The 27,553-nt window shown below is 67.3% G+C and overlaps 3 protein-coding genes across 4 annotated transcripts in view; 2 read left to right on the top strand and 1 right to left on the bottom strand.

Annotated features, from left to right (window-relative positions):
• Positions 1–1,919: 1,919 nt before the first annotated feature.
• RASAL1 (RAS protein activator like 1) lies at positions 1,920–14,904 on the top strand. 2 transcript variants are annotated; one of them, XM_074606582.1, is made up of 21 exons: positions 1,920–2,044; positions 3,452–3,508; positions 3,597–3,710; positions 3,810–3,871; positions 3,968–4,097; positions 4,905–4,986; positions 5,091–5,228; positions 5,506–5,594; positions 5,726–5,843; positions 5,928–6,081; positions 6,249–6,313; positions 6,453–6,565; positions 6,748–6,940; positions 7,029–7,166; positions 8,304–8,448; positions 9,636–9,811; positions 9,911–10,048; positions 10,718–10,856; positions 10,948–11,068; positions 11,156–11,220; positions 14,346–14,904. In XM_074606582.1, the coding sequence occupies exons 1-21, from the start codon at positions 1,980–1,982 to the stop codon at positions 14,474–14,476; spliced, it is 2,433 nt and encodes an 810-aa protein (XP_074462683.1). In that variant the 5' UTR covers positions 1,920–1,979; the 3' UTR covers positions 14,477–14,904. The 2 variants fall into 2 exon arrangements, with proteins under 2 accessions (XP_074462683.1, XP_074462682.1); XM_074606581.1 differs by having other exon boundaries at positions 9,636–10,048; positions 14,346–14,616.
• The window catches only part of DTX1 (deltex E3 ubiquitin ligase 1), a 13,169-nt gene continuing 469 nt past the window's right edge, over positions 14,854–27,553 (bottom strand). Inside the window, exons 2-10 of the mRNA XM_074606583.1 lie at positions 25,899–26,660; positions 21,001–21,661; positions 17,934–17,995; positions 17,624–17,785; positions 17,289–17,350; positions 16,949–17,107; positions 16,691–16,852; positions 16,508–16,597; positions 14,854–15,461 (exon numbers count right to left, since the gene is read on the bottom strand). Of these exons, the coding sequence (XP_074462684.1) occupies positions 15,237–15,461; positions 16,508–16,597; positions 16,691–16,852; positions 16,949–17,107; positions 17,289–17,350; positions 17,624–17,785; positions 17,934–17,995; positions 21,001–21,661; positions 25,899–26,157 (1,842 nt within the window). The 5' untranslated portion in view covers positions 26,158–26,660 and the 3' untranslated portion in view covers positions 14,854–15,236. The remainder of the gene's footprint in view (positions 15,462–16,507; positions 16,598–16,690; positions 16,853–16,948; positions 17,108–17,288; positions 17,351–17,623; positions 17,786–17,933; positions 17,996–21,000; positions 21,662–25,898; positions 26,661–27,553) is intronic.
• Positions 26,188–27,553, top strand: part of EMID1 (EMI domain containing 1) — a 23,421-nt gene continuing 22,055 nt past the window's right edge. Inside the window, 1 exon segment of the mRNA XM_074606897.1 lies at positions 26,188–26,695. Within this exon segment, the coding sequence (XP_074462998.1) occupies positions 26,188–26,695 (508 nt within the window).

Below are 27,553 nucleotides of genomic sequence, written 5' to 3'. Positions count from 1 at the left end.
ACCGCCACGCTGGGGTACAGGCAAAGCCCCCCCAGGGACACAGCATGGGCATGGTGACACCCCCTGGCAGTGTCACCCCCCCTCCCCCCAGGGACCCAGCACCCACATGGTGACACCTCCCAGCAGTGTCACCCCAGGGACACAACACCCACTCAGTGACCCCCCCGCCGGCAGTGTCACCCCCCAGGGACCCAGCACTCACGCGGTGACACCCACCCCCGGCAGTGTTACCCCAAGGACCCAGCGCCCACATGGTGACACGCCCGGCAGTGACCTCCCCAAGGACCCAGCACCCACATCGTGACATCCCCTGGCAGTGTCACCCCCCTCAGGGAACCAGCACCCACACGGTGACAGCCCCTGGTAGTGTCACCCCCAGGGACTCAGCACCCACACAGTGACACCCCTTGGCAGTGACACCCCCGCACAAGGACCCAGCACCCACGTGGTGACACCTCACTGCAGTGACACCCCCGCACAAGGACACAGCACCCACTCAGTGACACCCCCCCCCGGCAGCATCACCCCAAGGACCCTGAACCCACACAGTGACACCCCCCCAGCAGTGACACCCCCCCAGCAGTGACATCCCAGGGACCCAGCACCCACATGGTGACACCTCACTGCAGTGACACCCCTACACAAGGACCCAGCACCCACTTGGTGACCCCCCCCCCGGCAGCATCACCCCGAGGACCCAGCACCCACACGGTGACACCCCCTGGTAGTGTCACCCCCAGGGACCCAGCACCCACACAGTGACACCCCTTGGCAGTGACACCCCTGCACAAGGACCCAGCACCCACGTGGTGACACCTCACTGCAGTGTCACCCCCAGGGACACAGCACCCACTTGGTGACGCCCCCGCCCCGGCAGCATCACCCCAAGGACCCAGCACCCACACGGTGACACCCCCCCCAGCAGTGACACCCCAGGGACCCAGCACCCACTTGGTGACACCCCCCCCCCCCGGCAGCATCACCCCGAGGACCCAGCACCCACACGGTGACACCCCCTGGTAGTGTCACCCCCAGGGACCCAGCACCCACACAGTGACACCCCTTGGCAGTGACACCCTCACACAAGGACCCAGCACCCACGTGGTGACACCTCACTGCAGTGTCACCCCCAGGGACACAGCACCCACTTGGTGACGCCCCCCCCGGCAGCATCACCCCAAGGACCCAGCACCCACACGGTGACACCCCCCGGTAGTGTCACCCCCAGGGATTCAGCACCCACATGGTGACACCTCACTGCAGTGACACCCCCGCACAAGGACACAGCACCCACTCAGTGACACCCCCCCCGGCAGCATCACCCCAAGGACCCTGAACCCAGACGGTGACACCCCCCTGCCAGTGACCCCCCCCAGGGACCCAGCACCCACACGGTACCAGCCACCCGGCAGCGTCACCCCCAGGGCCCTAGCACGCAACGGTGACCCAGCATGGGGACAGTCCCTTGTGCCACTCATCTGTGACAGCACACACTCTCCCCCCCCCGCCCCCCCCCCAGGGATGTCCCCGTGCCTCAGTTTCCCCGTGGCTAGAAGAGGGAGAGGGGGGCTTTCCCCAAGCGGGTGCCAGGAGGGGTGGCGTGGGAACCCCACGGCGGGTTGCCGCTCAGGCGGCAACCTGTGGCTGGCGGTGGGCTGTCACTAGCCCGGTGGGCACCAGGCCAGCCCACCCCAGCTCGCCCGCCGCCGCGTGCCCGCGCGCTCCGGCTGGCTTGCTGTGGCTCGGGCGCAGGTGGGGAGCCAAGCGGCGAGAAAAACAACCCACAAGAGGAAAAAGGAAGAAGCCACAGGCAAGAAGCCGGCGAGGAGGAGGAGGAGGAGGAGGAGGAGGAGGAGGAGGAGGAGGCCGGTGCTGGCAGCCCCACCGGCGGTGGGGTGGGGGGCTCAGGGCACCCCGAGGGGCACCCTTTGGGGGCCCCCCCCATGGACTCCTAAGTGCTCGCCCCGAACTTCGCCGGCATGGCCAAAACCAGCTCCCTGCACTGCCGGGTGGTGGAGGGGAAGGACCTGCCCGCCAAGGACGTGTGAGTGGCTGGGGGCGGAGGGGGGGGGTCTACAGCCCGCCCCCCCCCCCCCCCAATTTTCCGCTGTCCCCCCTCCTCCGGGAGACGTGGAGGGGAGGGGAATGGTTGCCCTGGGTGCTCTGCTCTCCCTGTCTTTTTGGGGGTCCTTGCTTGCACCCGTTGGACCAAAGGGGGGGTCTGGGGGTGGCAGGGGACCGCCAGCCCCCTTAGCCCCTCCCCCGCCCCAAAGCTGTATGAGCCCCCCAACCCCTTGGGCATCACCTTGCGGGGTGGGCACGGGTTGCCCCCCCCACGGCTGTGGGGAGGACCTGGGGGGGGGCACAGCCTCCCTGCACCCCCACGTACCTGCTGGGCATCTGCACCCTTTGAGGGGGGGGGGATGAGCTGGGGGCGGCAGGGGAGGGAAGGCAGAACCCCTGCCCGCTCCTGCCCCACGGATACGCCTCGGCGGAGCTGGCAGTGCCGGGCTCCTCCGGATGTGCCAGCCTGGCACCGCCGGTCGCTCCCAGGGCCGGGCAGCTGGGGACGGCTGCAGGCAGCGGGGCCACCCTGCCTCAGTTTCCCCACCAGGCGGGGGGGTCCTGGTGCCGTGCTGGTTGCCCCGCTCGGGGCCGGGGGTGGGGGGGGTGGGCACAGTGAGGTGATCCAGACCCACCAACATGGTGGCAAGGTGCCCAGAGCCCCTTGGGGGCCATCCGGGGGACGCAGCCAGGACATTCCCGTTCCCCGTCCCATGGCTGGGACAGAGCGGGGGTGTCACCTCCCTCGCCCCACTGGGGGTCTGTCTCCTTGTTCGAGCACCTCCCGTCACCCCCTGAGTCCAACAGCTGGGTATTTGGTGCTCCAGCATCCCCCCGGGCACGCGGGGCTGGCACCCCTGGGTGCTGCTCCGGCTGCCGTAAACGAGCAGGCAGGGGGCTTTGCTCCCGGTAGAAGACCCCCAGATCCGGTCCCCGTCCCCTGCGTCCTGTCCTCCCCCGCGGAAGGGGTTAAGCCGGGGCCGGGCCCGGGGCCAGCCCGGTGTCACCCTGACACAGTGGGTTGCTGCAGAAACTCAGGCTTGGCCGTGCTGTTGGCAGGCCACCAGTACCCACGGGTGGGGGGCACAGGGAGGGGGACGGTGGCTCGGGGTGGCCCGCAGTGGGGTCCCCCAGCTCGAGGAGCACCGGGAAAAGGTGTCATCCCCATCTCGGTGTCAGCTGGGGGGGGTCGGGCTGAGACCGGGCAACTCATCTCACCCTCTGGGGCTGGTGGGGTTTGAAGTGATGTTCGGATCTGGCCCCCTGAGCCCCCCCAGCAGCAGCCCCTGAGGACGAGTGGGACCCCTAGGTGGGACCCTCGGGTGGGACCCCCAGCTGGGACCCCCAGCTGTGGGGCTGACCCCACGCACCTTCATCCCCTGCCCAGGTCCGGCTCCAGCGATCCCTACTGCGTGGTCAAGGTGGACAATGAGGTGGTGGCCAGGTATGAGGGGGGGGGTGACACCGTGCCAGCCCAGGGAGGGGACGGGTGTCCCCCCTGGGGGTGCAGCCACCTCTCCCGTCACCGGCAGGACGGCCACGGTGTGGAAGAGCCTGAACCCTTTTTGGGGTGAGGAATACACCCTGCGCCTGCCCTGCGGCTTCCGCAACCTCGCCATCTACGTGCTGGATGAAGACACCATCGGGTAAGGGGGGACAACAGGGACAAGGGGTGGGGTGGCACCCTGAAGGGTGGCACGTCCCCCTCGGTGGCCTCAGCGCCCGCCGTGTCTCTGCCCTCGCAGGCAGGACGACGTTATCGGCAAGGTCTCGCTCAGCCGCCAGCAGATCTCGGCCGAGCCGCGGGGTGAGTGGGGGGCACGGCGGGGGGGGTGGGGGGTGGTTTGCAAGGGGACAGTGGGGTCCTGGCACCACGGGTGGCCCACCCCGTCCCCCTCGGCAGGCGTTGACAGCTGGCTCAGCCTGGCGCCTGTGCACCCCGACGAGGAGGTGCAGGGGGAGATCCACCTGGAGCTGCGGGTCCCCGAGCGGGGCCACCCGCGGGTGCTGCGCTGCCACCTCATCGAGGCCAGGTAGGGGATGGGGGGGGGGGGGGGGGGCACGGGGGTGGTGTGACCACCCTCCCGGGGGTCTTATTTTCGACTGGTGGGGTCTCAGCGGCGGGAGGGGATGGGGACGGGGGCGGCACAGTTCTTATCCTCCCCTCGCTGTGTCCTGCTTGGGGACAGCGCAATGCCAACCCGCGTGCGCCGCCGCCGCCGTTGGGGGTCTCAGCGGGGAAGGAGCTGCCTCAGGCACTGCCAGCCCCGCTCGGGGACAGGGGGACAAGGGGCAGAGCTGGGTGGCCCTCTGGGGTGCCTGGGGATGGTCCCCGGCAGACCAGCTGGCTTTCGTGCCACGTTTGCCCCCTTTGGCTTCAAAACTGGGGGGGGGGGGGGCAATGGGGGGGGGGAACTGAGGCCCACCCCGCACTCTGCTGCGTGTGCATGCGTGTGCATGCGTGTGCATGTGTGCCCACACGCGTGTGGCTGCCAGACGGCAGGCTGCTGGCGGCGGAGCAGGCAGCATCCCGCTGCCATGGCAACCGAAGCGGGTACCAAGGCAACTGGATGGCCATGGGGACAGCCAGGAGGGACAGCAGAGACCCCCTCCCACCCACCCCCACTGTTCCATTTGGCCCCCAGGGACTGGAGGAGGAAGGGATTGGGGGCAGGAGCGCTGGGGCACGGGGTCCCACTCTCACCAGCATCCCTCCGGCACCCCAACCAGTGCGCCCAGGCGGGCTGGGGGAAAAGGGGGACATGGGGGTGGCAGGGACCATGCCGGCACAGAGGGGTCCCCTGCCCGCTGTGCCCCTGCTGACCCCCACCTCCCCACAGGGACCTGGCCCCCCGGGACCCCTCGGGCACCTCGGACCCCTTCGCCCGGGTGTCGTGCTGCGGGCACACGTTGGAGACAGCCGTGAGTCGGGGTGCTGGGTGCTGGGACGCAGCGGTGCGGGCACCTCGTTGTTGTCCCCCCCCCTCCGCCCCCCGCAGCCACTGTGGTGTCCCCGTCCCCGGCAGGTGATTAAGAAAACCCGTTTCCCGCACTGGGACGAGGTGCTGGAGTTCGAGCTGGCGGAGGGCGAGCCGGGGGAGGCCGTGCTGAGCGTGGAGGTGTGGGACTGGGACATCGTGGGCAAGAACGACTTCTTGGGACGGGTGAGGACCTCAGGGCCCGGGTCCCGGGGGAACCTCCAGACCCCTATCGCCTCCCCGCATTGGGGTCCGGGTGACCATGGGTCAGGCCCCACGGGGATGGGGGGGCAGGGGTATGTGGACACGCTGAGCTGGGGGCAGTGCCACATCCGGACCCCCTGCATGTCCCGGGCTCTCCCCCGAGGAGGGGTCCCAGCCGGTGGGGGAAGCAGGCTGCAGCACAGGATGCTGGTGCCTGCACCCCCCCCAGCTCAGACCCTGCCTGCGCGCCCCCCCCCAGATTGAGTTCCCCCTGGACACCATCTGCACGGCCCCCACCAAGGGCTGGTTCCAGCTCCTGCCCTTCCCCAGCACCACCGAGACCCTCGGGTGAGTGCGGGCATCTGTGCCCAGGGCAGCACGGGGTGCTCCCTCCCGGCAACATCCCGGCCCGGAGGGAGCCGGGGTGATGGGGGGTGGTGGGTGCAAGCTCCACCTGAGCCCCTCCCGTGTCGTTGCAGGGGGCAGCTGGGTGCCCTGCGGTTGGCGGTGCGGCTGGTGGAGGACAGGGTCCTGCCCCCCCACTACTACCAGCCCCTCATCCAGCTCCTCACCGAGCCCATCCTCTGCCCCGGCCAGGTGGGTGCTGTGGGGACCCTCAGGGGCGGCCGGGGACCACCCCGGTGTGGGGATCTTTCCGTGCCCACCCTGCCCTCCCCACAGCCCCCCGCTGGCACTGCCCTGGCCATCCTGGAGGAGGTGACCTCAGGGGAGAGCCGGCAGGATGTGGCCACCAAGCTGGTGAAGATCTTCTTGGGGCAGGGGCTGGCCGTGCCCCTCCTGGACTATCTCACCACCCGCGAGCTGGCCAGGACCAGTAAGTGCCAGGGCCAGGGGCACCATCTGCACCCACCTCCCCAAACCCTCATGGGGAGAAGAGTGGGGCCACCAAGAGGGAGGCGCATGTCCCTGGGGTTGGGCACACCAGGGACAGCTGGGGCATCACCCCATGCCCACCTCACCACAGCCTCTGCGCTCTTCCAGCGGACCCCAACACCCTCTTCCGTTCCAACTCGCTGGCCTCCAAGTCTGTGGAGCAGTTCATGAAGGTGAGCATGGGAGGTGACACCAGCCGGGTTCCCGCTGCACCCTCCCATGATGGCATCGGGGCAGAGAGCTGGGTTGTGTCCCAGCAGAACATCTAGGGACACTTTGGGGACAAAGATGGAGACTTCCCATCCCTTGCAGGTGGTGGGGCTGCCCTACCTGCACGAGGTCCTGAAGCCCGTGGTGAACCGCATCTTTGAGGAGAAGAAGTACGTGGAGCTGGACCCCGGCAAGATGGATCTGAGCCGCAGCAGGCGAGTGCGGGGGGATGGCTGGGGGGGACACAGTGGCACGTCCCAAGCCATCCCCATCCTGATATCCCCTGCGGGAGGGGGTCACCCATTGCTGCTGAGCCTGTGGGTCACCTCAATGGCTTTTAGCCAACTTGGGTGTCCCTGGGCATGGGGTGCCCCCTGACCCAGCGATGTCCCTGCAGGAGGATCTCCTTCAAGGGGTCCCTGTCGGAGGCACGGGTGCGGGAGAGCAGCCTGGAGCTGCTGAAGGGCTACCTGGGGGACATCGTCGACGCCATCGTGGGCTCGGTGGAGAAGTGTCCCCTCCTCATGAGGGTGGCCTTCAAGCAGCTCCGCAGGCGGGTGGAGGAGCGGTTCCCCTCGGTGCAGCACGAGGTGGGGCAGGTCACGGGGCCAGGGGTCCGCACGCCACCGGGACCACCGCCCCGAGCCCTGAGCTGTCCCTGTCCCTGTCCCTGGCCAGGAGGCGCGGTACTTCTCCATCAGTGGGTTTCTTTTTCTCCGCTTCTTCGCCCCTGCTGTCCTCACCCCGAAGCTCTTCAGCCTCCGGGAGCAGCATGCTGACCCCCGCACCGGCCGCACGCTCCTGCTGCTCGCCAAGGTGCGGGGAGCCATGGAGGGGAGGGACGGGGACCTGGGGGAGGGATGGGGACAAGGGTGAGGGATGGAGAGCTCCGGGATGGATGGGGACCTTGGGGAGGGACGGGGACCCTTGGGGAGGGATGGGGATCCTTGGGGTGGGATGGGGACACTGGGGTGGGATGGAGAGCCCTGGGATGGATGGGGACCATTGAGGAGGGATGGGGACCTTGGGGAGGGACGGGGACCCTTGGGGAGGGATGGGGATCCTTGGGGTGGGATGGGGACACTGGGGTGGGATGGAGAGCCCTGGGATGGATGGGGACCTTGGGGAGGGATGTGGATCCTTGAGGTGGGATGGGGACCATTGGGGAGGGATGGGGACCCTTGGGGAGGGCTGGGGGCGCTGGGGAGGGATGGGGACCTTTGGGAGGCAATGGAGACACTGGGGAGGGCTGGGGACCACTGGGAGAGATGGAGACCCTTGGGAAAAGATGGGGACCCTGGGAAGAGATGGGGATCTTGGGGAAGGACAGGGACCCTGGGGAGGGACAGGGATCTCAAGGAGGTATGGGGAGCCCAGGGAGGGATGGGGACTCCAGAGAGGGACCCCAGAAAGGACAGAGACTTCAGGGAGGGATGCAGACCCTGGGGAGAGGTGGGGACCCACAAGGGAAAGGGATGCCAGGGAGGGATGGGGACCCCAGGAAGGCAGGGGGACCCTGGGGAGGGCTGGGAATCCCAGGGAGAGCTGGGGAACCTGGGAAGAAATCCCAGAGGGAGACAGGGACTCAGGGGAGTGATGGGGACCCCGGGAGGGATGGGGACCCCAGGGAATAATGGGGACCCCAAGGAGGGCAGAGCCATTCCTGTCCCCACACCATATGCCACGGGTTGGCTCCTTCCCACACCGCTCGAGGCCAGCCCTGCCTGTCACCGGGCCATGCCACCACCGTTGGCCACAGCACGGGAGCCAGCCTGGGCCAGCTGTTGGGTCCCATCATCCCTGGGCTCCTCCGCTTCTCCATCTTCCGCCCGAATTCCCAAGCCCCCGGGGTTCAGGGGAGCAACCGGAGAGGGAGGAGGGGGGTGTCCCCTCCGCTGCCCCCATGCCATGGCAGGGGTACGGCAGCGTGAGCCCTTCCCTGCGGGGGGGCAGGCGCTGCAGAGCATCGGCAACCTGGGGCTGCAGCTGGGCCAGGGCAAGGAGCCGTGGATGGCCCCGCTGCACGCCGTCCTGCTGCCCAGCGTCACCCGCATCAAAGCCTTCCTGGACGGACTGGTCGCAGTGGAGAGCACTGAGGGTGAGCGGGCACGGCCGGGGGCCACGGGGGGCCAGCGCCCAGCACGGAGGGGTGGCATCATCCCTGCTGTCCCCCACACCCTGGGAGCATCCCAGCGCCCACCGTGGAGGGGTGGCATCATCCCTGTTGTCCTCCACACCCTGGGAGCATCCCAACACCCACTGCGGAGGGGTGGCATCATCCCTATTGTCCCCCACACTCTGGGAGCATCCCAGCACCCACTGCGGAGGGGTGGCATCATCCCTATTGTCCCCCGCACCCTGGGAGCATCCCAGTGCCCACCGCAGAGGGGTGGCATCATCCCTGTTGTCCCCTGCACCCCTGGGAGCATCCCTGTTGTCCTCCACACCCTGGGAGCATCCCAGCGCCCACCGTGGAGGGGTGGCATCATCCCTGTTGTCCCCTGCACCCCTGGGAGCATCCCTGCTGTCGTCCGCACCATGGGAGCATCCCAGCACCCACCGCAGAGGGGTGGCATCATCCCTGCTGTCCCCCACACCCTGGGAGCATCCTTGTTGTCCCCTGCACCCTGGGAGCATCCCAGCACCCACTGCGGAGGGGTGGCATCATCCCTGTTGTCCCCGGCACCCTGGGAGCATCCTTGTTGTCCCCCACACCCTGGGAGCATCCCAACACCCACCGTGGAGGGGTGGCATCATCCCTGCTGTCCCCCACACCCTGGGAGCATCCCAGCGCCCACCGCAGAGGGGTGGCATCATCCCTGTTGTCCCCTGCACCCCTGGGAGCATCCCAGTGCCCACCGCAGAGGGGTGGCATCATCCCTGTTGTCCCCTGCACCCCTGGGAGCATCCCTGCTGTCGTCCGCACCATGGGAGCATCCCAGCATCCACCACCGCAGAGGGGTGGCATCATCCCTGCTGTCCCCCACACCCTGGGAGCATCCTTGTTGTCCCCTGCACCCTGGGAGCATCCCAGCACCCACTGCGGAGGGGTGGCATCATCCCTGCTGTCGTCCGCACCATGGGAGCATCCCAGCGCCCACCGCAGAGGGGTGGCATCATCCCTGTTGTCCCTGGCACCCTGGAAGCATCCCCCGGGAGGGGGACCCGCTCGGTGCCATGCGGATGTTGCCAGGGTGGCTGGGGATGGGTGTCCTCGGGCTGGGGGAGGCGATGGCACTTGGGGTGACACGGCTGCCTCCCTGCCCGGCTGTGCCACAACCGCAGCGGGCGAAGGGCCGGTGCCACCGGCACTTTTCCAGCCCTCGGGCACCATCAAGGAGGGGTACCTGCACACCCGCACGGCGGGGGGGGCCACCCTGCTGCCCCGCTTCGCCTTCAAGAAAAGGTACTTCTGGCTCAGCGCCGAGGCCCTGACCTACTCCAAGTCCCCCGAGTGGCAGGTGGGTGCTGCCCATTACCCCCCCCCCCGCCTCAGGCCGGGCGCCCGGGGAGGGGCGGTGGATGCAGTGAGTCGGGGGGGGGTTTCGGGGGGTCCCCAGGTGCGCTGCTCCATCCCCGTGTCGCGGATGCGGGCGGTGGAGCGGGTGGACGAGGGCACCTTCCAGCACCCCCACGTCATGCAGATCGTGGCGCAGGATGGCGCCGGGCAGCTCCACACCACCTACATCCAGTGCAAGGTGGGTGCCCCCCCAAGCCGCCCCGGGCACCCCGGGAACCCCCCCTCCCCTCCCCGTCGCCCGGCCATGGGGAACCTCAGGTCTTATGGGGACAATGGGAATGGCCCTGGTCCCAAATCCAGTTGTTCCCAGGCACCGGCTGTACTGGGAACACTGGGGTGCCCAGCCCTGGCTGTATTGGGATCACTGGTGTACCAGCTCTGGGATACTGGGATCAGTGGGGTTTCCAGCCATATCTGTACTGGTGTCACTGGGGTACTGGCTCTGGGATACTGGGATCACTGGGGTATCCAGCCACATCTGTTCTAGGGTTACTGGGGTACCAGCCCTGGCTGTACTGGGATCAAAAGGGTTTCCAGACATATCTGTACTGGGATCACTGGGGTCCTAGCCCTATTTGCAGTGGGGTCACTGGGGTACCCTGGCTCCCGCAGTGCCATCTGCCCACCAGGTCCTACCTGGGCAGCTTTGCCATCAAACTGTCACTCCTGGTCACCTGGCCCTGGAGCCCACCATCCGCGGTGCCCACCCCTGCCAGGGACCCCACCGGCATCGCCCATGCCCATGCCCACCCCCCTCCTCCTCCTCCTCCCCCCCGCCAGCGGTGCCCAGCGCAGGGCGCCCCGTGGGTGCCCGCCGAGGTGCCACCCCCCCTGCCTGTCCCCACAGAGCGCCCAGGAGCTGTGGCAGTGGCTCTGGGCGGTGCGGCAGGCCAGCAGCGCCAACGAGGAGGCCATGCTGCCCACTTGCCACCCGGGCACCTTCCGTGCCGGCCGCTGGACCTGCTGCCTGCAGCCCACCTGCACCGGTAAGGCCGGCAGGCAGCCTGGGGTGGGGGGGTCCCCCGGGCAGGGGGCTTGGGGGTCCCCCGACACCCCCACTGCGGCTGTCCTTGGCAGCGCCCGGGTGCAGCCGGACCCACAGCACGGTGGCGTTGGGCGAGTGGAGTGACCCCCTGGACCCCGCGGCGGCGGCGCAGACCCTCTACGGGCATCTCCGGCGGGCGGGGGCCCGGCTGCGGTGAGGTGGCCCCCGGCGCGGGGGTCCCAGGGGAGCCGGGGTGCTGGCAGGCAGGGGGGGAGCGTGCTGAGGGTCCCTCTCCCGCAGGGCGACAGGGGCTGGAGGTTCCGAGGGCAACATGGCGTCCGAGCCCCCCGGCCCGGGGCAGGCAGGTACGGGCGGCCCTGCTGCCGGGGGGGGGGGGACAGGGACCCTGCACCCAGGGGTGCTGCCAGGGGGACGCTGCGGGGGGCAGCTGGCACACGCTGAGGCACACCTGCACACGCATGCACGCACTCACACGCGCTTGTACACACCTGCACACGCATGCACGCACTTACACGCGCTTGTACACACCTGCACACGCACACACACACTTGCACGTGTTTGTGCAGGCATGCACGGACACGCACACTCAGGCACACACATGCACATGCTTGCACATGCCTGCACACACATACACACGCCTGCACATGCATGCACACAGCTGCAAACACATGCACACACTTGCTCATCCTTGCACACACATGCACACACGTGCACACGCCTGCATATGCTTGCACATGCCTGCACATACATGCACACGCCTGCACACACATGCAAACATCTGCAAACACATGAACATGCTTGCTCATCCTTGCACACACATACACACATGCACACGCCTGCACACGTATGCACACAGCTGCAAACATGCACACACTTGCTCATCCTTGCACACATATACTCACACGAACACGCCTGCATATGCTTGCACATGTCTGCACACACATGCACATGCCTGCACACGCCTGCACGCACATACACACGCATGCACACGCCTACACACGCACGCACACAGCTGCAAACACATGCACACACTTGCTCATCCTTGCACACACATACACACACGTGCACACACCTGCATATGCTTGCACATGCCTGCACACACATGCACATGCCTGCACACGCATGCACGCACTTGCTCATCCTTGCACACACATGCACACACACGCACATGCCTGCACACACGTGCACATGCTTGGACACGCCTGCACACGTATGCAAACACATGCAAACACATGCACACGCTTGCTCATCCTTGCACACACGTACACACATGCACACGCTTGCACATGCCTGCACACACATACATCCCTGCACACACACACACACGCTTGCACACGCCTGCACACACCTGCATGCACATACACACGCATGCACACGCCTACACACACATGCACACAGCTGCAAACACATGCACACACTCGCTCATCCTTGCACACACATACACACACGTGCACACGCCTGCATATGCTTGCACACGCCTGCACACACATGCACATGCCTGCACATGCCTGCACACACACACATACATCCCTGCACGCACACACATATGCTTGCACATGCCTGTACACATGCACACACACGCACATGCCTGCACACACCTGCACACGCATGCACACAGCTGCACACACCTGCACACACGTGCACACGCCTGCATATGCTTGCACACGCCTGCACACGCATGCACGCACTTGCTCATCCTTGCACACACATGCACACACACGCACATGCCTGCACACACGTGCACATGCTTGGACACGCCTGCACACGTATGCAAACACATGCACACGCTTGCTCATCCTTGCACACACGTACACACATGCACACGCTTGCACATGCCTGCACACACATACACACACACACATCCCTGCACACACACACATACACGTGGCCGCGCACACCTGCACATGCTTGCACACGCCTGCACACACTTGTTCATCCCCGCACACACCTGCACACGCCTGCACACACAGGCAGAGCAGTCCACCGGTTCCTTCCACCAGGGGACAGCAAACACCCGCAGCCACGGACACGGGGACGTGGGGACACGGGGACACGGGCCCGGCAGCGCGCACACACACCCCCTCCCACGCACATGAACACCCCCACGCACACACACACGGCCCCCCCCCACGCACATGAACACCCCCACGCACACGCACATCCCCCCACGCACATGAACACCCCCACGCACACACACACGGCCCCCCCCACGCACATGAACACCCCCACGCACACGCACATCCCCCCACGCACATGAACACCCCCACGCACACACACACGCCCCCCCCCACGCACATGAACACCCCCACGCACACACACACGGCCCCCCCCACGCACATGAACACCCCCACGCACACACACACGCCCCCCCCCACGCACATGAACACCCCCACGCACACACACACACCCCCCCCACGCACATGAACACCCCCACGCACACACACACGCCCCCCCCACGCACATGAACACCCCCACGCGCACACACAAACCCCCCCCACGCACATGAACACCCCCACGCACACACACACGCCCCCCCCCACGCACATGAACACCCCCACGCACACACACACGCCCCCCCCACGCACATGAATACCCCCACGCACACACCCGCACACCCCCCACGCACATGAACACCCCCACGCGCGCACACACACACCCCCCACGCACACGCAGACCCCCCCGCCATGGGTACACCCACACCCCATCCCCACACACCCCTCCCACACACCCAACCCCACCCCCCCACACCCCCCCCGGATACCCCCACACACCCATCCCCACGCACCCCCCCCCGCCACGCACACACACCCCCCCCCAGCAGGTTCTCTCCGTGTCCGGGGGGGGGTGGGGGGACATGGGTGTGATACAGCGGGGTGGGGCGTGGGGGGCTGGGGAGGGTGTCATGGGTGGGTGGGTACCGGGGATAGGTGCCGGGGGGGGGTACCTCTGGGGGGTGCCGAGGGGGGGGTTGCTGGGGGGGGGGGGTACTGCGGGGGGGTGCCAGAGATGGGTGTCACGGGTGGGTGCGGGGGTGGGCACCGGGGATAGGTGCCGGAGGTGGGTGCCGGGGTGGGGGGGGCGTGGGTACTTCGGGGGGGTGCCGTGGGTGTTACGGGGGGGTGGGTACCGCGGGGGGAGGGGGGGGGGGTGTGCCGGAGATGGGTGTCACGGGTGGGTGCTGGGGGTGGGTACCGGGGATAGGTGCCGGGGGGGGTACCTCGGGGGGGTGCCGGGGGTAGATGCCGCTGGGGGGTACCGGGGGGGTTTTGCTGGGGGGTGGGTGCCGGAGATAGGTGTCACGGGTGGGTGCTGGGGTGGGCACCGGGGATAGGTGCCGGGGGTTGCTTTGGGGGGGTGCTGGGGGTAGATGCCGCTGGGGGGTGGGTGCCGGGGGGGGAAGGGGGGGATGTTCTCTGTGGGGGGGGTGTCACGGGTGGGTGCCGGGCGCTGACCCCGCCGGGGGGCGCAGGCGGGCCGGTCGGGGGGCGGCTGCAGGCGGTGCTGCGGGACCTGGACATCGCCCACGAAGCCTTCGCTCGCCAGGACGGCGCCCCGAGCCCCCCCGAGCCCCCAATTCCCCCCCCGGCCCCAGCCACTTGAAGGGCGGCGGCTGGGACTACACCTCCCAGCATACCCTGCGGCTCCCCGCGCCCAGCCCCCCCTCGCCCGCGCCGCGGGGCCTGCTGGGAGATGTAGTCCCCGCCACCCACCCCCCTCCCACTGCCTCCTCCCGCTCGCTGGGGCCTCATCCCACCCGGGAGGGGGGTCCCCGTGTGTGGGGACAACGGGACTGTGCCCCCGCCCCTCCCCCACCCCCCCCCGTCCATAGGGGCGCCGCAAGTCCCGTCCCCCCCCGGCATCCCCACAGGGAGGGACTGACACCCACCCTCAGTGACACCCCACCGGGGGACCCATCCTGTGGTGATGCCAGCTGGCACCCCGGGAGGTGCAGGGACCTGAGTGGGGACACGGTGGGGGACACTGTCCCGGCGCGGGGTGTATTCTGTAACACAGAGATGTACACATGGCACCGGCTGTGCGCGGCTCCATGGGGCAGCGGCAGGTGGCACGGGCGGCACGGGTGGCACGGGCGGCTGACGCGCGAAGAGGCCACGGGTAGAAAAAGAAAAGCACCAGCCCACGATGCTATCGCCACGGGACCGGGGCGAACTGGGACACGGGGTGTGGGGGGGGGGGGTGACGGGGGGACGCGTGACGGGTGGCACCGGGTGGCCCAGGGAGCGGGGGAACGGAGGCCACCCGGCAGGGCTGCGGCGTCGGCAGCGAAGCGGCGCGGGCGGCGGTGGCACGGGCAGGGTCGCGGGGGCGAGGGGACGGTGGGGAGCCCCTCACCCTTGCCTCAGTCCTTCAGGGTGGCCTCGGAGACGCCCTGGGCCAGCAGCTCGGCCAGGACGTTGTCCAGGTAGTTGGGGTCGGGGTAGCCGTGGCCCGTCAGGTTGGAGCCGAACTCGGTCTTGTGGTGGATCTCGTTCCACACCACCGTGTCCGACTCCCCCGTGGTGTTGGAGGTGCCGATGGTGAAGATGAGCCGTCGGTCCCAGGCCACGATCAGCAGCTTCAGCACCTGCGGCGGGCGGGCACGGCCATCGCTCGCCCACCCGGCACCCCCAGCCCCACTCCCGCGCCCGGCACGGCACGGCATGGCCCCAGCACCGCAGGGTGCAGGGTTTGGCCCCAGCACGGTGGCCCACATGGTGCCACCCTTCCCTGTGGCACATCCCAGCCCCACTCCCGCACTGCTGCATCCTCCCCGTCACATCCCCTTCTATCCCATCCTTTTCCATATCGTCTCATCCTATCCCATCTCATTCCTTTCTCTTCTTTTCCCATCCCATCTCATCCCATCCCCATCCCATTCTCTTCCCTTTTCCATCCCATCCCATCCCTTCCCACTTCATCCCCATCCCATCCTCTTCCCTTTTACTTCCCATTTTCTTCCCTTTTACATCCCATCCCATCCCATCCCATCCCTATCCCTATCCCATTCCCATCCCCATCACCATCCCCATCACCATCCCCATCCCATCCCATCCCTTCCCACCCCATCCCCATCCCATTCCCTTCTGATCCCCATCCCATCCCCACACCATTCCCTTCCCATTCCCTTCCCATCCCATCCCTTCCCATCCCCATCCCCATCCCATCCCTTCCCATCCCATCCCATCCACATCCCATCCATATCCCATCCCCTTCCCATCCCACCCCATCCCATCCCCTTCCTTTTTCCATCCCGTCTCTTCCCTAACCATCCCATCCCCATCCCATTCTCCTCCCATCCCATCTCTTCCCTTCCCATCCCATCCCCATCCTATTCCCTTCCCACCCCATTCCCATCCCTTCCCATCCCCATCCCATCCCCTTCCCTTCCCATTCCATCTCATTCCCTTCCCTTTTCCATCCTATCTCTTCCCTTCCCACCCCATCCCCATCCCATTCCCTTCCGATTCCCTTCCCATCCCATCCCATCCCCATCCCATTCTCTTCCCTTTCACATCTCATCCCACTCCCTTTCCTTTTCCATCCCATCCCATCCCATCCCATCCCATCCCATCCCATTCTCTCCCATCCCATCCCACCCCATCCCACCCCAGTGCCGTCGGGAACGCTCACCTTCCTGCCCTTCTCATTGTCGGGCAGGTAGCAGTGCCGTGGGAAGCCGCGTGCCGTGAACTTCTTCCCGGGATTGGGATGCTCCGGGCCCTGGGTGGGAGGGCAACAGGGTGAGTGGGTGGCACAGGGTGGGGGCACCCGTCCCAGCTGGGGCCCCGGGGGCGGCAGGCACGGGTTCCTCACCTGGATGCCGGTGGGGATGTCGTAGACGATCCGGATGGTTTTGGAGTCGGTGTAGCCCGGGAGGGAGTGGGGGATGAGGTGAAACTCCATCTTCCCGGGGGGCTGCGTGCCCGTCTTCTCCCCATAGATGGCCTTGCAGGTGGGGCACTGCAGGCTGCCGTCCTGCGCGGGCACCCGGATGGGCATCAGGGACGGCACCCACCCTGCGGCACCCACCCCCACCGCCCCCGCCCGGGGCGGGGGGGGGTCCCAGCTCACCTTGTTGCCGTTGTTGTACATGGCCAGGAGGCAGAGGAGGTGGTACATGTGCCCGCACTTGCCCAGCTTGCCCACCAGCTCCGGCTTGATGCCCCTGTGGCTGAGGACGCCCTCGTAGCCGGAGGAGGTGACCAACCGTTCCATGCAGATGGTGCAATCCTGCCGGGAGCAGGTCGGCGGGGCATCAGCGCCCGGGGGGCATGGGGAGCTCACCCCCGCCTCTCTGCCCACCCCCCGGTCCCCTGCCCACGCCTCTCCCCGCGCCCGGGTCCCCCAAACCTCCAGCGGCCGCGGGGTGAGCCCATGGGCCGAGCGGCGGTGCCCGGGGATGCCCACTCACCTCATCCGGGGGGTTCTTCACCTTCTGGATGTAGCGGCGCACCACGTCCTCGGGGGTCTTGCCTGCCACGGGCAGAAGGGGGGGGAAACGCCATCAGAGCCTACCCGCGGTGCCCCTGACGCCCTGCCACCCCTGCCACCAGGATGGGGACAGCACGAGGAGGAGGGTGTGCCAGCACGTGGCACGGAGGAGCTGTGGGCATCACCCCAAAACCTTTGGGCAAACCCTTTGGGGGTCCCACCCCCATGGGCAGCAGCAGCGCCCGTGCCTCAGTTTCCCCTCCGGCAGGGGGCTGGCGTGGCGGAGGGCGCGCAGGGCCGCGGGCAGCTCCTTACTCTTTTTGAGATGCTTCTTTTTGGTTTTCCTGCAGATGCCGTTGACGCCGGGCACGGGTTTGATGTCGCTCTTGCTGACGGGCGGCGGGTGCAGGATGGGTTTGGGGGCGCGGGTCAAGCAGACGGGCAGCCCGGCGGCGCACATCAGGATGCCCGTCATCCCTGCGCCGGGAAGGGGGGAGAGGTGCTGTCCCTCCGGCCACCCAACATCCGTCCATCCTTCCCACCGCCCGGCCAGGCCCCAGCCCCGCGCCCTGCCCCTCCTGCCCCCCAGCCCCACGATGTCACCCCATGGGGACACCTCGCTTACCTGCGAGGGCGGGATGGACGGGGCCGGTGCCGTTCAAGTTCTTGACCGGGAGGGCTGGCACCCTGCGCGGAGACGGGAGGGGAAGGGGCTCAGCCAGGCTGGCAGGGCTGGCACTGTCCCCTCCACGCATGGCACGTCCCCAGGGCAGCGTCCTCCCCGTGGGACGTCCCCTGGCCTGATGGGGGGTTGCTGCCCCGTCTCATGGGGCTGTCACCCGGTGCCACGTGTCCCGCCCTGGGGACACAATGGTGCTGGGGACATCATCTCCTCCTCGACCCAGGGTGGCTGCCTCATCGGGATGTCCCGATGGTGGTGTCCCGTGTCCCACGTCCCCCACGGGGACTGTCCCCGCACCTCAGCACGTCACCCATCGCCCTGGCCGCGGCTCCTATGGGGGGACCCTCATCACCCCAGGGCACCAAGACCCCTGGGGCGATGGCACGGTGCCTCCCTGCCTGCTCGCCCCCGCTGACCCCAGGGCACCTCCTGCATGCGCCCACGCGAGCACCCACGCGAGCACCCACGCGTGCAAGGCTGGGTGTGCAGCTGGCAGTGCAGGCAGGGTGGGAGGCGGGGGCCCGGGTGCTGGTGGGTGCTGGTATGGACGCGGCTGTGCCTGTGGGTGGGGTGGAGGGAGGGAGGGATGGAGAAATGGGTGGATGGAGGGATGGAGGGGGTGGGAGAGGGATGGGCAGATGGACAGACAGAGAGGTGTGGGGCTGGGCGAGCGGAGGGGTGGATGGATGGAGGGATGGAGGGGTGGATGGAGGGGTGGAGGGAGGGATGGATGGAGGGACGGAGAGATGGATGAACAGAGGGAGGGAGGGAGAGATGGAGGGATGGATGGACGGAGGGATGGAGGGATGGATGGACGGAGAGATGGATGGAGGGAGGGAGGGAGGGAGGGATGGAGGGAGGGATGGATGGATGGACGGAGGGATGGAGGGATGGATGGATGGATGGATGGATGGATGGATGGAGGGATGGAGGGGGGGATGGATGGAGGGAGGGAGAGGTGGATGAACAGAGGGAGGGAGGGAAAGATGGAGGGGTGGATGGGTGGACAGATGCATGGATGGATGGAGGGATGGAGGAAGGGAGGGAGGGGTAGATGGAGGGAGGGAGGGATGGATGGATGGAGGGAGGGATGGATGGAGGGATGGAGGAAGGGAGGGAGGGAGGGATGGATGGATGGATGGATGGGTGGAGGGAGGCATGGAGGAAGGGAGGGATGGATGGATGGATGGATGGAGGGAGGGAGGGAGGGAGGGAGGGAGGGATGGAGGGAGGGAGGGAGGGAGGGAGGGAGGGATGGATGGATGGATGGATGGAGGGAGGGAGGGAGGGAGGGAGGGATGGATGGATGGATGGATGGAGGGAAGGAGGGAGGGATGGAGGAAGGGAGGAAGGGAGGGAGGGGTGGATGGATGGACAGATGGATGGATGGATGGATGGATGGAGAGATGGAACGGGGCACACAGCAGGACAAAGAATGAGCAGGAAAGCACAGCAGCAGAGCAGCCCTGCCCAGCGCCCGAGTGCTCTCCTGCCCTCACCCCACTCCGGCAGCCCATGGAGAACCGCTCGTCCCTGCTGCCTGCTCCCGTCCACATCCCAAATCCCACTGCCGGCTCCCATCCACATCCCCCTGCCCCAGCTCGGCAGCCGAGACAGTAGCCCCCGCCAGCGGTGTCATCGTCCTCCCCGAGCCCCAAAGCCCCCCATGCACACAGCCATCGCAGTGATGAGTTTGGCAGCGCTCAGCCCCACACAAGGCCTTTTCCTTCCCATTCCCAAAGCTGCCCTTACCCACGCCATGGCTGGAGCAGTGGTGGAGGGCCCAACCCAGCCCCCCCCACCCCCCCCGGGGTCTTCCTGGCCCCCTCCTACCTGTCCATGAGGCTGCGCGGGACGGGGCCTGCGTGCTGGTGTGGGGACAGGGACAGTGATGGGGACAGGGACAGTGATGGGGACAGGGACTGCATGGCCCAGTGCCCGGCACACGGAAGCGAAAGCAGCACGTCAGCAGGGGAAGGAAACGCACCGGGACTTGCCGAGGGCTCAGCAAACCTGCCTCCCACCGCGCCCCCCGCTCCGGCACGGCCTCCCCCATGGCAGGGAGCTGGAAGGGATGGGACAGGCTCTCCCCTTGTCCCCAGGGATGGCTCCCTGCAGCCCGGGGCGCTCACTCGGCCCTGGGGGGGGCTCCGATCAAATACCCCACAGCAGGATCTGGGCCGGTTCCCACCCAAGCGAGCGGAACCGGGGCTTTCCCAAGCCGGTAGGCTGCTAGCCGTGCCGTCACAGCCCGCTCCTCAGGTTGGGTGTGGGGCCATGGCCGCTCCTGCGTGCCCTGCCTGCCCCTCCGCCAGTGCCGAGAGCCCTGAGGGGACACTGGGTTGACCCACCAAGGGAAGGGGTACGGCCGTGGAGGTTTGGGTGCCGGGACAGGGACACCCACCAGGACATCCCACTGGGGGTCTGCTCACCCACCCGCATCCCCTCGGCAAGTTATTGCCATCCATTCAGGGGACATGTCTGTGGTCCCCAATGACTGTGTCCTCCCCAGAGACCTGCCTGGTGGCATCGGGCCACAAGCGGGGTCATACACCACGTGCTGGCCAGCGAGGACACAAGTGCCCTGGGACCAGGCACTCCATCTCCTCCGGCTGGTATGGCACAGCGTGGCACGGTACATCATGGCACGGCATGGCACGGCGTGGCACGGCATGGCATGGCATGGCTCGGCGTGGCATGGCATGGCTCGGCATGGCACGGCACGCTGCACAAATCGCCACAGCTCCTCTGCAGGGGCAGGGATCCAGGGGACCACCTGGAATGAGCCAGCCGCTGGGGCTGTCCCTCCTGCCATCGTGTCCCCAAGGAGGGGTGCCTGGGGCTGGAGGTGACGCCAGGGCTGCTTGTGCAAGGTGACAGCAGGGGACGAGGTACCTCCACCCTCCCTCTCCCCACGCTCTGCCTGCGCCCACCTCGCCTGGCATCCCCACGGCCTCGGTGACGCCGCGGCCGTCCCCTACCCCAGGCCACCCTCCTCCAGCCAGCTTACCCGGGGGGGACAGTGGCACGGGCGCCAAGTCCGGCCCCCCGCTGCGTGCCGGGCCGGTTGAGGTTGTTGAGCCCGGGCAGCGGTGCCCCGTTGGGCACGCTCTGGTTGGGGGCAAACGCCCCTCCGGGCACCCGCAGCCCCTCGCCCTTGGCTGTGCCACCCGCCACCGCCGCCGTCCCCGTCCCCGCCGGCCATAGAGCCCCCCCGGCGAAGGTGCTGCTCTGGCGGACGGCGCCCGGGTAGAGCTTGCGGCGCTGGGAAGCCAGGATGGCGTTGGAGGCAGCGCGGGTGCTGTTGACCAGCAGGCACTGCGGGCAGGAGCAGGGCGTCCCCGTGCTTGTCCCCACCGGCCACGACTGCGACTTGGGGATGGAGCCCATGGTGAGGGGATACGCCAGGTCCATGCGACGCCGGAGCCGGCGCTTGCGTTGGGTTTGCCGGTTCATTTGGGACATGCTGCTGAAGTAGATGAGGTAGCAGAAGCCCAGGGAGGAGAGGTCCAGCCAGGGGTGCTGCTTCTCGTAGGCGTTCTGGATGGTGATGCAGATGTCCATGTCGTAGGGCGTCCAGGAGTTGTTGTCGTTCTCCCACTCCCACACGATGCCCTTCCCCGGGGCCGAAGACGGGTCGTAGAAGTTTCTCCGTACAGGGCGCATGGTCCCTGGGGAGACAGGGAGGGGGTGAGCCCCCCACAGGGCTCCAGCACCCCGGGGTGCCGGCGGAGGGACCCGTGCCCACACACACGTGTGGGTGTCCGGTTCCCAGCCCGGCACCCCGCAGGGCTGGGGATGCAGAAGCACTTTGGGGGTGCCAGCAGCCGCTCTCCCCCTCCACAGAGCACCCCAGGGTGCAGAGGGGGGGGTGACGGCCGCCGCACCCCGACAGGCAGCACCCGCCTCCCACCGAGCGGAGGCGGCGTGCGATGGATCGATCGGCGTGTCTCCCCGGGGACTCCTGAGGCTCAACAGCCCTCCGTTCGCGGTGGCGGCTTGGCCGCCGGCCGGGCTGCCAGCAGTCGCGATCACGGCCCCGGCCGCCATGGGAAGGGCGATGCTGCTCGGCCCCCCCAGCACCTTTTTCCATCCCTCTGCTCCAGGCCCACGTCCGCCCCTCCCCAGCCGGGGTCCCCTGGCCATCCCCGTGGCGGGGGGAGCATTTCCCGGTCAGGAGAGGTTTCCTGACAGCTGCTGCGGCTCCGGCCGGTGCTGGCAGTCACGGGAGTGTTGTCCGCCGCGCACGGCCAAATCCCGTCCCCTCGCTGCTTGTTTGCCAGCCAGTCGGATGCCGAAGCCCCCCCCCGCCGAAGCTCCGTGGCGATGGGAGGCATCACAGCCCCCTCCTCGTGCTGCGGCCCTGGCGGTGCCCCCGGCCTTTTTATCCCCTCGCCAGCACCGTTTGCCCAGCCCGATTAACGACGCTAATAACGGTCATTAATCATCGGCCGTGGCAGGCGGCGGAGCCTGGGCCCAGCTGCCGGCTCGTGCTGAGGCGGCTCCACCGGCGGCCCTGCGGGAGGGCGGTGGGGGGGCTGCTCACCCCCTGGGGAACCGCTCCCCCCGCTGCCCGCCCCGACCCCCAGCCCCAATCCCGCTGCCAGCTCGCGTCCGCATCCCACCGCCCGCTCCCGTCCGCATCCCGCTCGCATCCGTGCCCTGCATCCCGCTTGTGTTCACATCCGCGCCTGCCTCCTTGCCTCCATGGCCCCCCTCCCGCTGCCCGCTCATGCCCGCATCCCGCATCCCGCTCACACCCACGTCCCGCATCCCGCTGGTCCTTGCAGCTGCATCCCGCATCCCGCTGCCCGCTCACATCCACGCCCCGCATCCCGCTGCTGCAGAGCGGAGGGGGACAAGGGGAGGACGCCCCAGCCCGTGCACGAGGGGACACGCAGCTCCGGGTCCCCGAGGGCCACCAGCTGCCCCCGGCTCCTGTCCCCTCCGCCAGCTGTGCCGGAGCTGCAGGGCCGAGCCAGCGTCCCCAGGGCCACAAGGAGGGGACGCGCGTCCCCGCTGCTCGGAATGGGGTCACCTCGTTTCGCACCGTCGCCGTTTTGAGAGGGTTTCTCCCTCCCCAGGCGCGGCGTGGGCCAAGTCCCCCCCTCGCCCCCAACGTCCTGCCCACCTTCCCTGTGTCCCCATGCCACCAGGAGAACCCTCAGCGTGGGGGACCCTCGTGTCCCCGAGCACCACGAGATCCCGGAGATATTTGATGGCCTCCAAACCCGGCTGCCCCCCAGGCCACATCCGAGAGTAGATGATGGATGGAGGCGGATACAGGGATGGGGCACACGGAGATGACGATGCTGAGGATGATCTACTGGCTGGGGTCAAACCGATGGCTGTGTCCCCTGCGGTGACAACCCTGCTGCATGCCTTTGGGGCCAAGCAAAGCCCCTCTCTCAGCATCCCTATCCCCAAGCCCTGCTGCCATGGGGACGGCGGTACCCAGGGACACGCCGGGAAGAGACGTTTTGCTCCGAGGAGGCACGTTCACCCCCCCCAAACCCAGCCGTGGTCCCACCGTGGGCATGTGTTCCCTTGGGAGCACCCGGCACCGTGGCCCTGGGATGCGATGCCAGGTGCTTGCTCTCAGAGGATGGGTCCTGGCCAAAGCTGGTGGGAGCTGGCATGGGGACAGCCAGGGTGTCCCGGTGGCACCCGCAGCCCTGAGTCAGCGCGGCCGCGGCCGCCGGCACGACCCAGCAGGGTCGTGCCGGCGGCCGCGGCCGCGCTGACTCAGGGCTGCGGGTGCCAAGTTGCCCCTTGCCAAGCCCGTGACTGGCTTGAGACCGAGTCTGAGCCATGCTTGATGGCCGAGGCAGGGTGGCAGGTCCCTGGCTCCGTCCCCATCTGGGTCCCCAGCCCGCGGCGGGAGCCACATCCACACGCAGGGTCACTCGCCATCGCTGGTGACCAGAAGCGCTGGCATCAGTGGCTGGGCATGGGTGGCACGGCCACGGGGGGTCCTGCTCTGAGGTGGCCCCTGAGTTTCCCCAGGCAAGTCGGGGGGACTCTGGGGGTGTCACTTGGTGTGGGACAAGTCCCCTGCCTGCTCTGCCTGGCCCGGGGTCAGACCTTGCCCTTGGTGGCCCCATGCTTCCCGGCAAGCAGGGATGGCCAGGAAAGCACCCGAACCGGCGAGTCCCCAGCGGCACAGCCGACACGCACGGGTTTAATGGGTCACACCGTGACGGGGACACATTTAATGGGGCCTGGGCTCGGTGCCGGCGCGGGACCGGCTTTGATTTCCCCCGAGGACCCGTGGCCTGGATGCGTGCTGCAGCATGACGCCGTCGGCAGGCAGGCAGCGACCGCCACAGCTGCAGGGCTGCAAGCAGCCCAGTGCCCACCGCAGCTCCCAGTGCCCAAACTGGGGCCTCCCCAGTTCGTCAAAGAGCACAGATAGAGCAGTCCTGTGGGGCAGATGGGCGGCCAGTGGGACAGTGGGACACACCACCCACCCCAGCGCCCCACGGGGGATGGAGGGACTCTGGGACATGTCCCTCCGGGGCAGGGTCCACGGTGGAGGGGGAAAGCGGGGAGGGAGAAAGGAAAGGCCGGGAGGAGCCTCATGGGTCCACGGTGGGGGGCAAAACCCAGCGGGGTGAGGGGACAAGAGGACGAACAGGAGGGACAGATGGACAGAGAGGAGAGTGTGTGCAATGGGATGGAGGGACAGATGGACGGGCAGATGGGTGGATGGATGGATGGATGCAGGAATGAAGTGACAGACGAGTAAGTAGAGATATACTGGGAGGGATGGAGGATGGATGGATGGATGGATGGATGGATGGATGGATGGATGGATGGAAGGAAGGATGGAAGGAAGGAAGGATGGAATGACAGACAAACAGATATGCAGTGAGATAGATGCATGGATGAATGGACAGCGGGACAGACGGATGAATGGAAAAATGGGCAGACAAATAGATACACACTGGGGTGGATGGATGGGAGGAAGGAAGGATGAGTGGATAAAAAGAAGGATGGATGGATGGATGGATGGATGGATGGATGGAAGGAAGGAAGGAAGGAAGGAAGGAAGGAAGGAAGGAAGGAAGGAAGGAAGGAAGGATAGATGAGTGGATAAAAAGAAGGATGGATGGATGGATGGATGGATGGATGGATGGATGGATGGATGGATGAGTGGATAAAAAGAAGGATTCATGGATGGATGGATGGATGGATGGATAGATGAATGGATGGATGGATGAGTGGATAAAAAGAAGGATGGATGGATGGATGGATGGATGGATGGATGGATGGATGGATGGATGAGTGGATAAAAAGAAGGATGGATGGATGGATGGATGGATGGATGGATGGATGGATGGATGGATGGATAGATGACTGGATGGATGGATGAGTGGATAAAGAGAAGGATGGATGGATGGATGGATGGATGGATGGATGGATGGATGGATGAGTGGATAAAAAGAAGGATGGATGGATGGATGGATGGATGGATGGATGGATGGATGGATGGAAGGAAGGAAGGAAGGAAGGAAGGAAGGAAGGAAGGAAGGAAGGAAGGAAGGAAGGAAGGAAGGAAGGAAGGATGGAATGACAGACAAACAGATATCCAGTAAGAGAGATGCATGGATGAATGGACAGCTGGACAGTTGGATAAATGGAAAAACAGGCAGATAAACAGATACACACTGGGGTAGACGGAAGGATGGATGGATGGATGGATGGATGGATGGATGGATGGACGGACGGAGGCAGGGAGGGAGGGAGGGATGGATGGGCGGAGAGATGGAGGCATGCAGGGATGGAAGGATGGAGGGGTGGAGAGATGGAGGGATGGAGGGATGGAGGGATGGATGGATGGATGGATGGATGGATGGAAGGATGGATGGGTGGATGGATGTTCCCGGCTCGATGCCAGCCCCTTACCCGTGTCCTGCCGGAACTGGTGCATGGACTGGAGGTCGATGACGTAGGGCGCCAGCTGGACGTCGACCTGGCCCAGCACCACACTGCCGCGGGCGTCCTCCTTCAGCACGTTCTCGATGTGGTGGCAGACGGCGGCCGAGTAGGGCCGCCAGCGCCCGTGCTCGTTCAGCCACTCCCATACCACCACGCGGGCCAGGTTCTGGGGGGGGAAGCCCAGGCCACCAGAGGCCAGCATGGCCCCCGAGCCCTGCCGCGCCATGCCGGGGGGACGGTGGCTCAGCCCCGTGCCATGCCCCGGCAAAGGGACACGGGGCTCACCTGGAGCCCCTCCGAATCCTCCTCCCGGCTCCCGTCGGCTGAGGGCTCCGGAGCTCAGCAGAGCAAACGCTGCGGGGCTCTGCAGAGGCGGGCGCTGCCAGCCAGGTCCCCGAGGTCCCCAAGCCGCCCGGTCCCGCTCTCCCAGGGCTGCGGTGCCGGGCTGGGGCCATCCATCACCCGGCACGTCTTCCTCAGCCCTTCCTCCTCCCCGCGGCGCTGGCAGGGCTCAGGCTCCAAAAAGCCACCGGGACGCCCCCCCCCCAGGCTGCGTTGGCTCAAGGGTGGCTGGCGGCTGCTGGGGACACTCAACCAAGGTGCTGTCCCCAAGACACCCCCTCCTCCTCCTCTTCCTCCTCGTGTCCTGACACTCAGCCTGTCCTCGGTGGCTCCACGGCTGTCCCCGCTGCCCAGCACTTCACCGGTGGCAAACGAGGGGGGTGTCACCTGCAAAACAGGGCCACGACGCTGGTCATCCCAGGGTACCGTCACACGGGTGGCACTGGGGGTCCGTCCCCATCACCCCCGTGGAGGCGGCGGGCAGCGAGGCCGCTGTGCCCGCAGCCCTGGCAGCGTGGGCTGTCTGCCAGCCCCGGCCGGCTGCTGGCCTCCAACGTCACAGCGGGGACAAGGGGGACAAAGAGGGGACAAGAGACCCCACTCACGGCCCTGGGGGCCGGCGGGGGCCCCGTGAGCTCAAGGAGCCCCATGGCTCTCTGCCCAGGCGCTTTGGGTGCCAGGGAGCCCGCGGCCCCCCGAGCCCGCTCCAGCCGCCGCTGATTTATGATCTGCACTGCAGGCATCGGGCTGGGGGTGATCTCCGGCCGCTCGCCCTGGCCCCCCCTCTCCCCCATCCGGCCCCTTGCCCACCCACAGCAGCCCCCAGCCCCACGGGGGTCGGGTTGGGGGGCCGAGGTGGGGGGTTTTAGTCGCTGCACAGCCAGACGCACGGACACGGCCAGGCACACACAGACACGCTGACACAGAGACGCACGCACGGGCACACACACACAGCCGGTGACACAGACAGCGGGACCGAGACAGAGGGACAGACAGACAGACAGACACGGGGACCCACGGCAGCGCAACAGCACACTCCCCCCCCCCCACCGTGGATGCACACACACACACACACACACACGCACTGATACAGGCGTGCACACGCGCACCCTCACACCTCCCCACGCGTGTGCACCCTCGCGCTCACCCAGCACCCGCCGTGACCCCGAGCACCGCCGGAGCCGGAGGGACCCTCACCCCAACCCCGGGACCCCCCCCCTCCTCCACGGGACCCGGCTGTGGGGGCGACCCCCGGTGCCAGCCCCCCCTCCTCCGGGACC

Source organism: Larus michahellis, chromosome 13 (genome assembly GCF_964199755.1).
Source record: "Larus michahellis chromosome 13, bLarMic1.1, whole genome shotgun sequence".
Classification (NCBI taxonomy): domain Eukaryota; kingdom Metazoa; phylum Chordata; class Aves; order Charadriiformes; family Laridae; genus Larus; species Larus michahellis.
Note: the sequence above shows the minus strand (reverse complement) of the source record. Positions and strands in the feature narration are given on the sequence as shown.

Bases quoted from the DNA above. Each gene is read 5' to 3' on its own strand.
- RASAL1 (XM_074606581.1), top strand. From the start codon at position 1,980: ATGGCCAAAACCAGCTCCCTGCACTGCCGGGTGGTGGAGGGGAAGGAC. The intron at 6,566-6,747 runs GCGAGTGCGGGG...ATGTCCCTGCAG, and splicing joins ATGGATCTGAGCCGCAGCAG to GAGGATCTCCTTCAAGGGGT. The intron at 10,857-10,947 runs GTAAGGCCGGCA...TGTCCTTGGCAG, and splicing joins CCTGCAGCCCACCTGCACCG to CGCCCGGGTGCAGCCGGACC.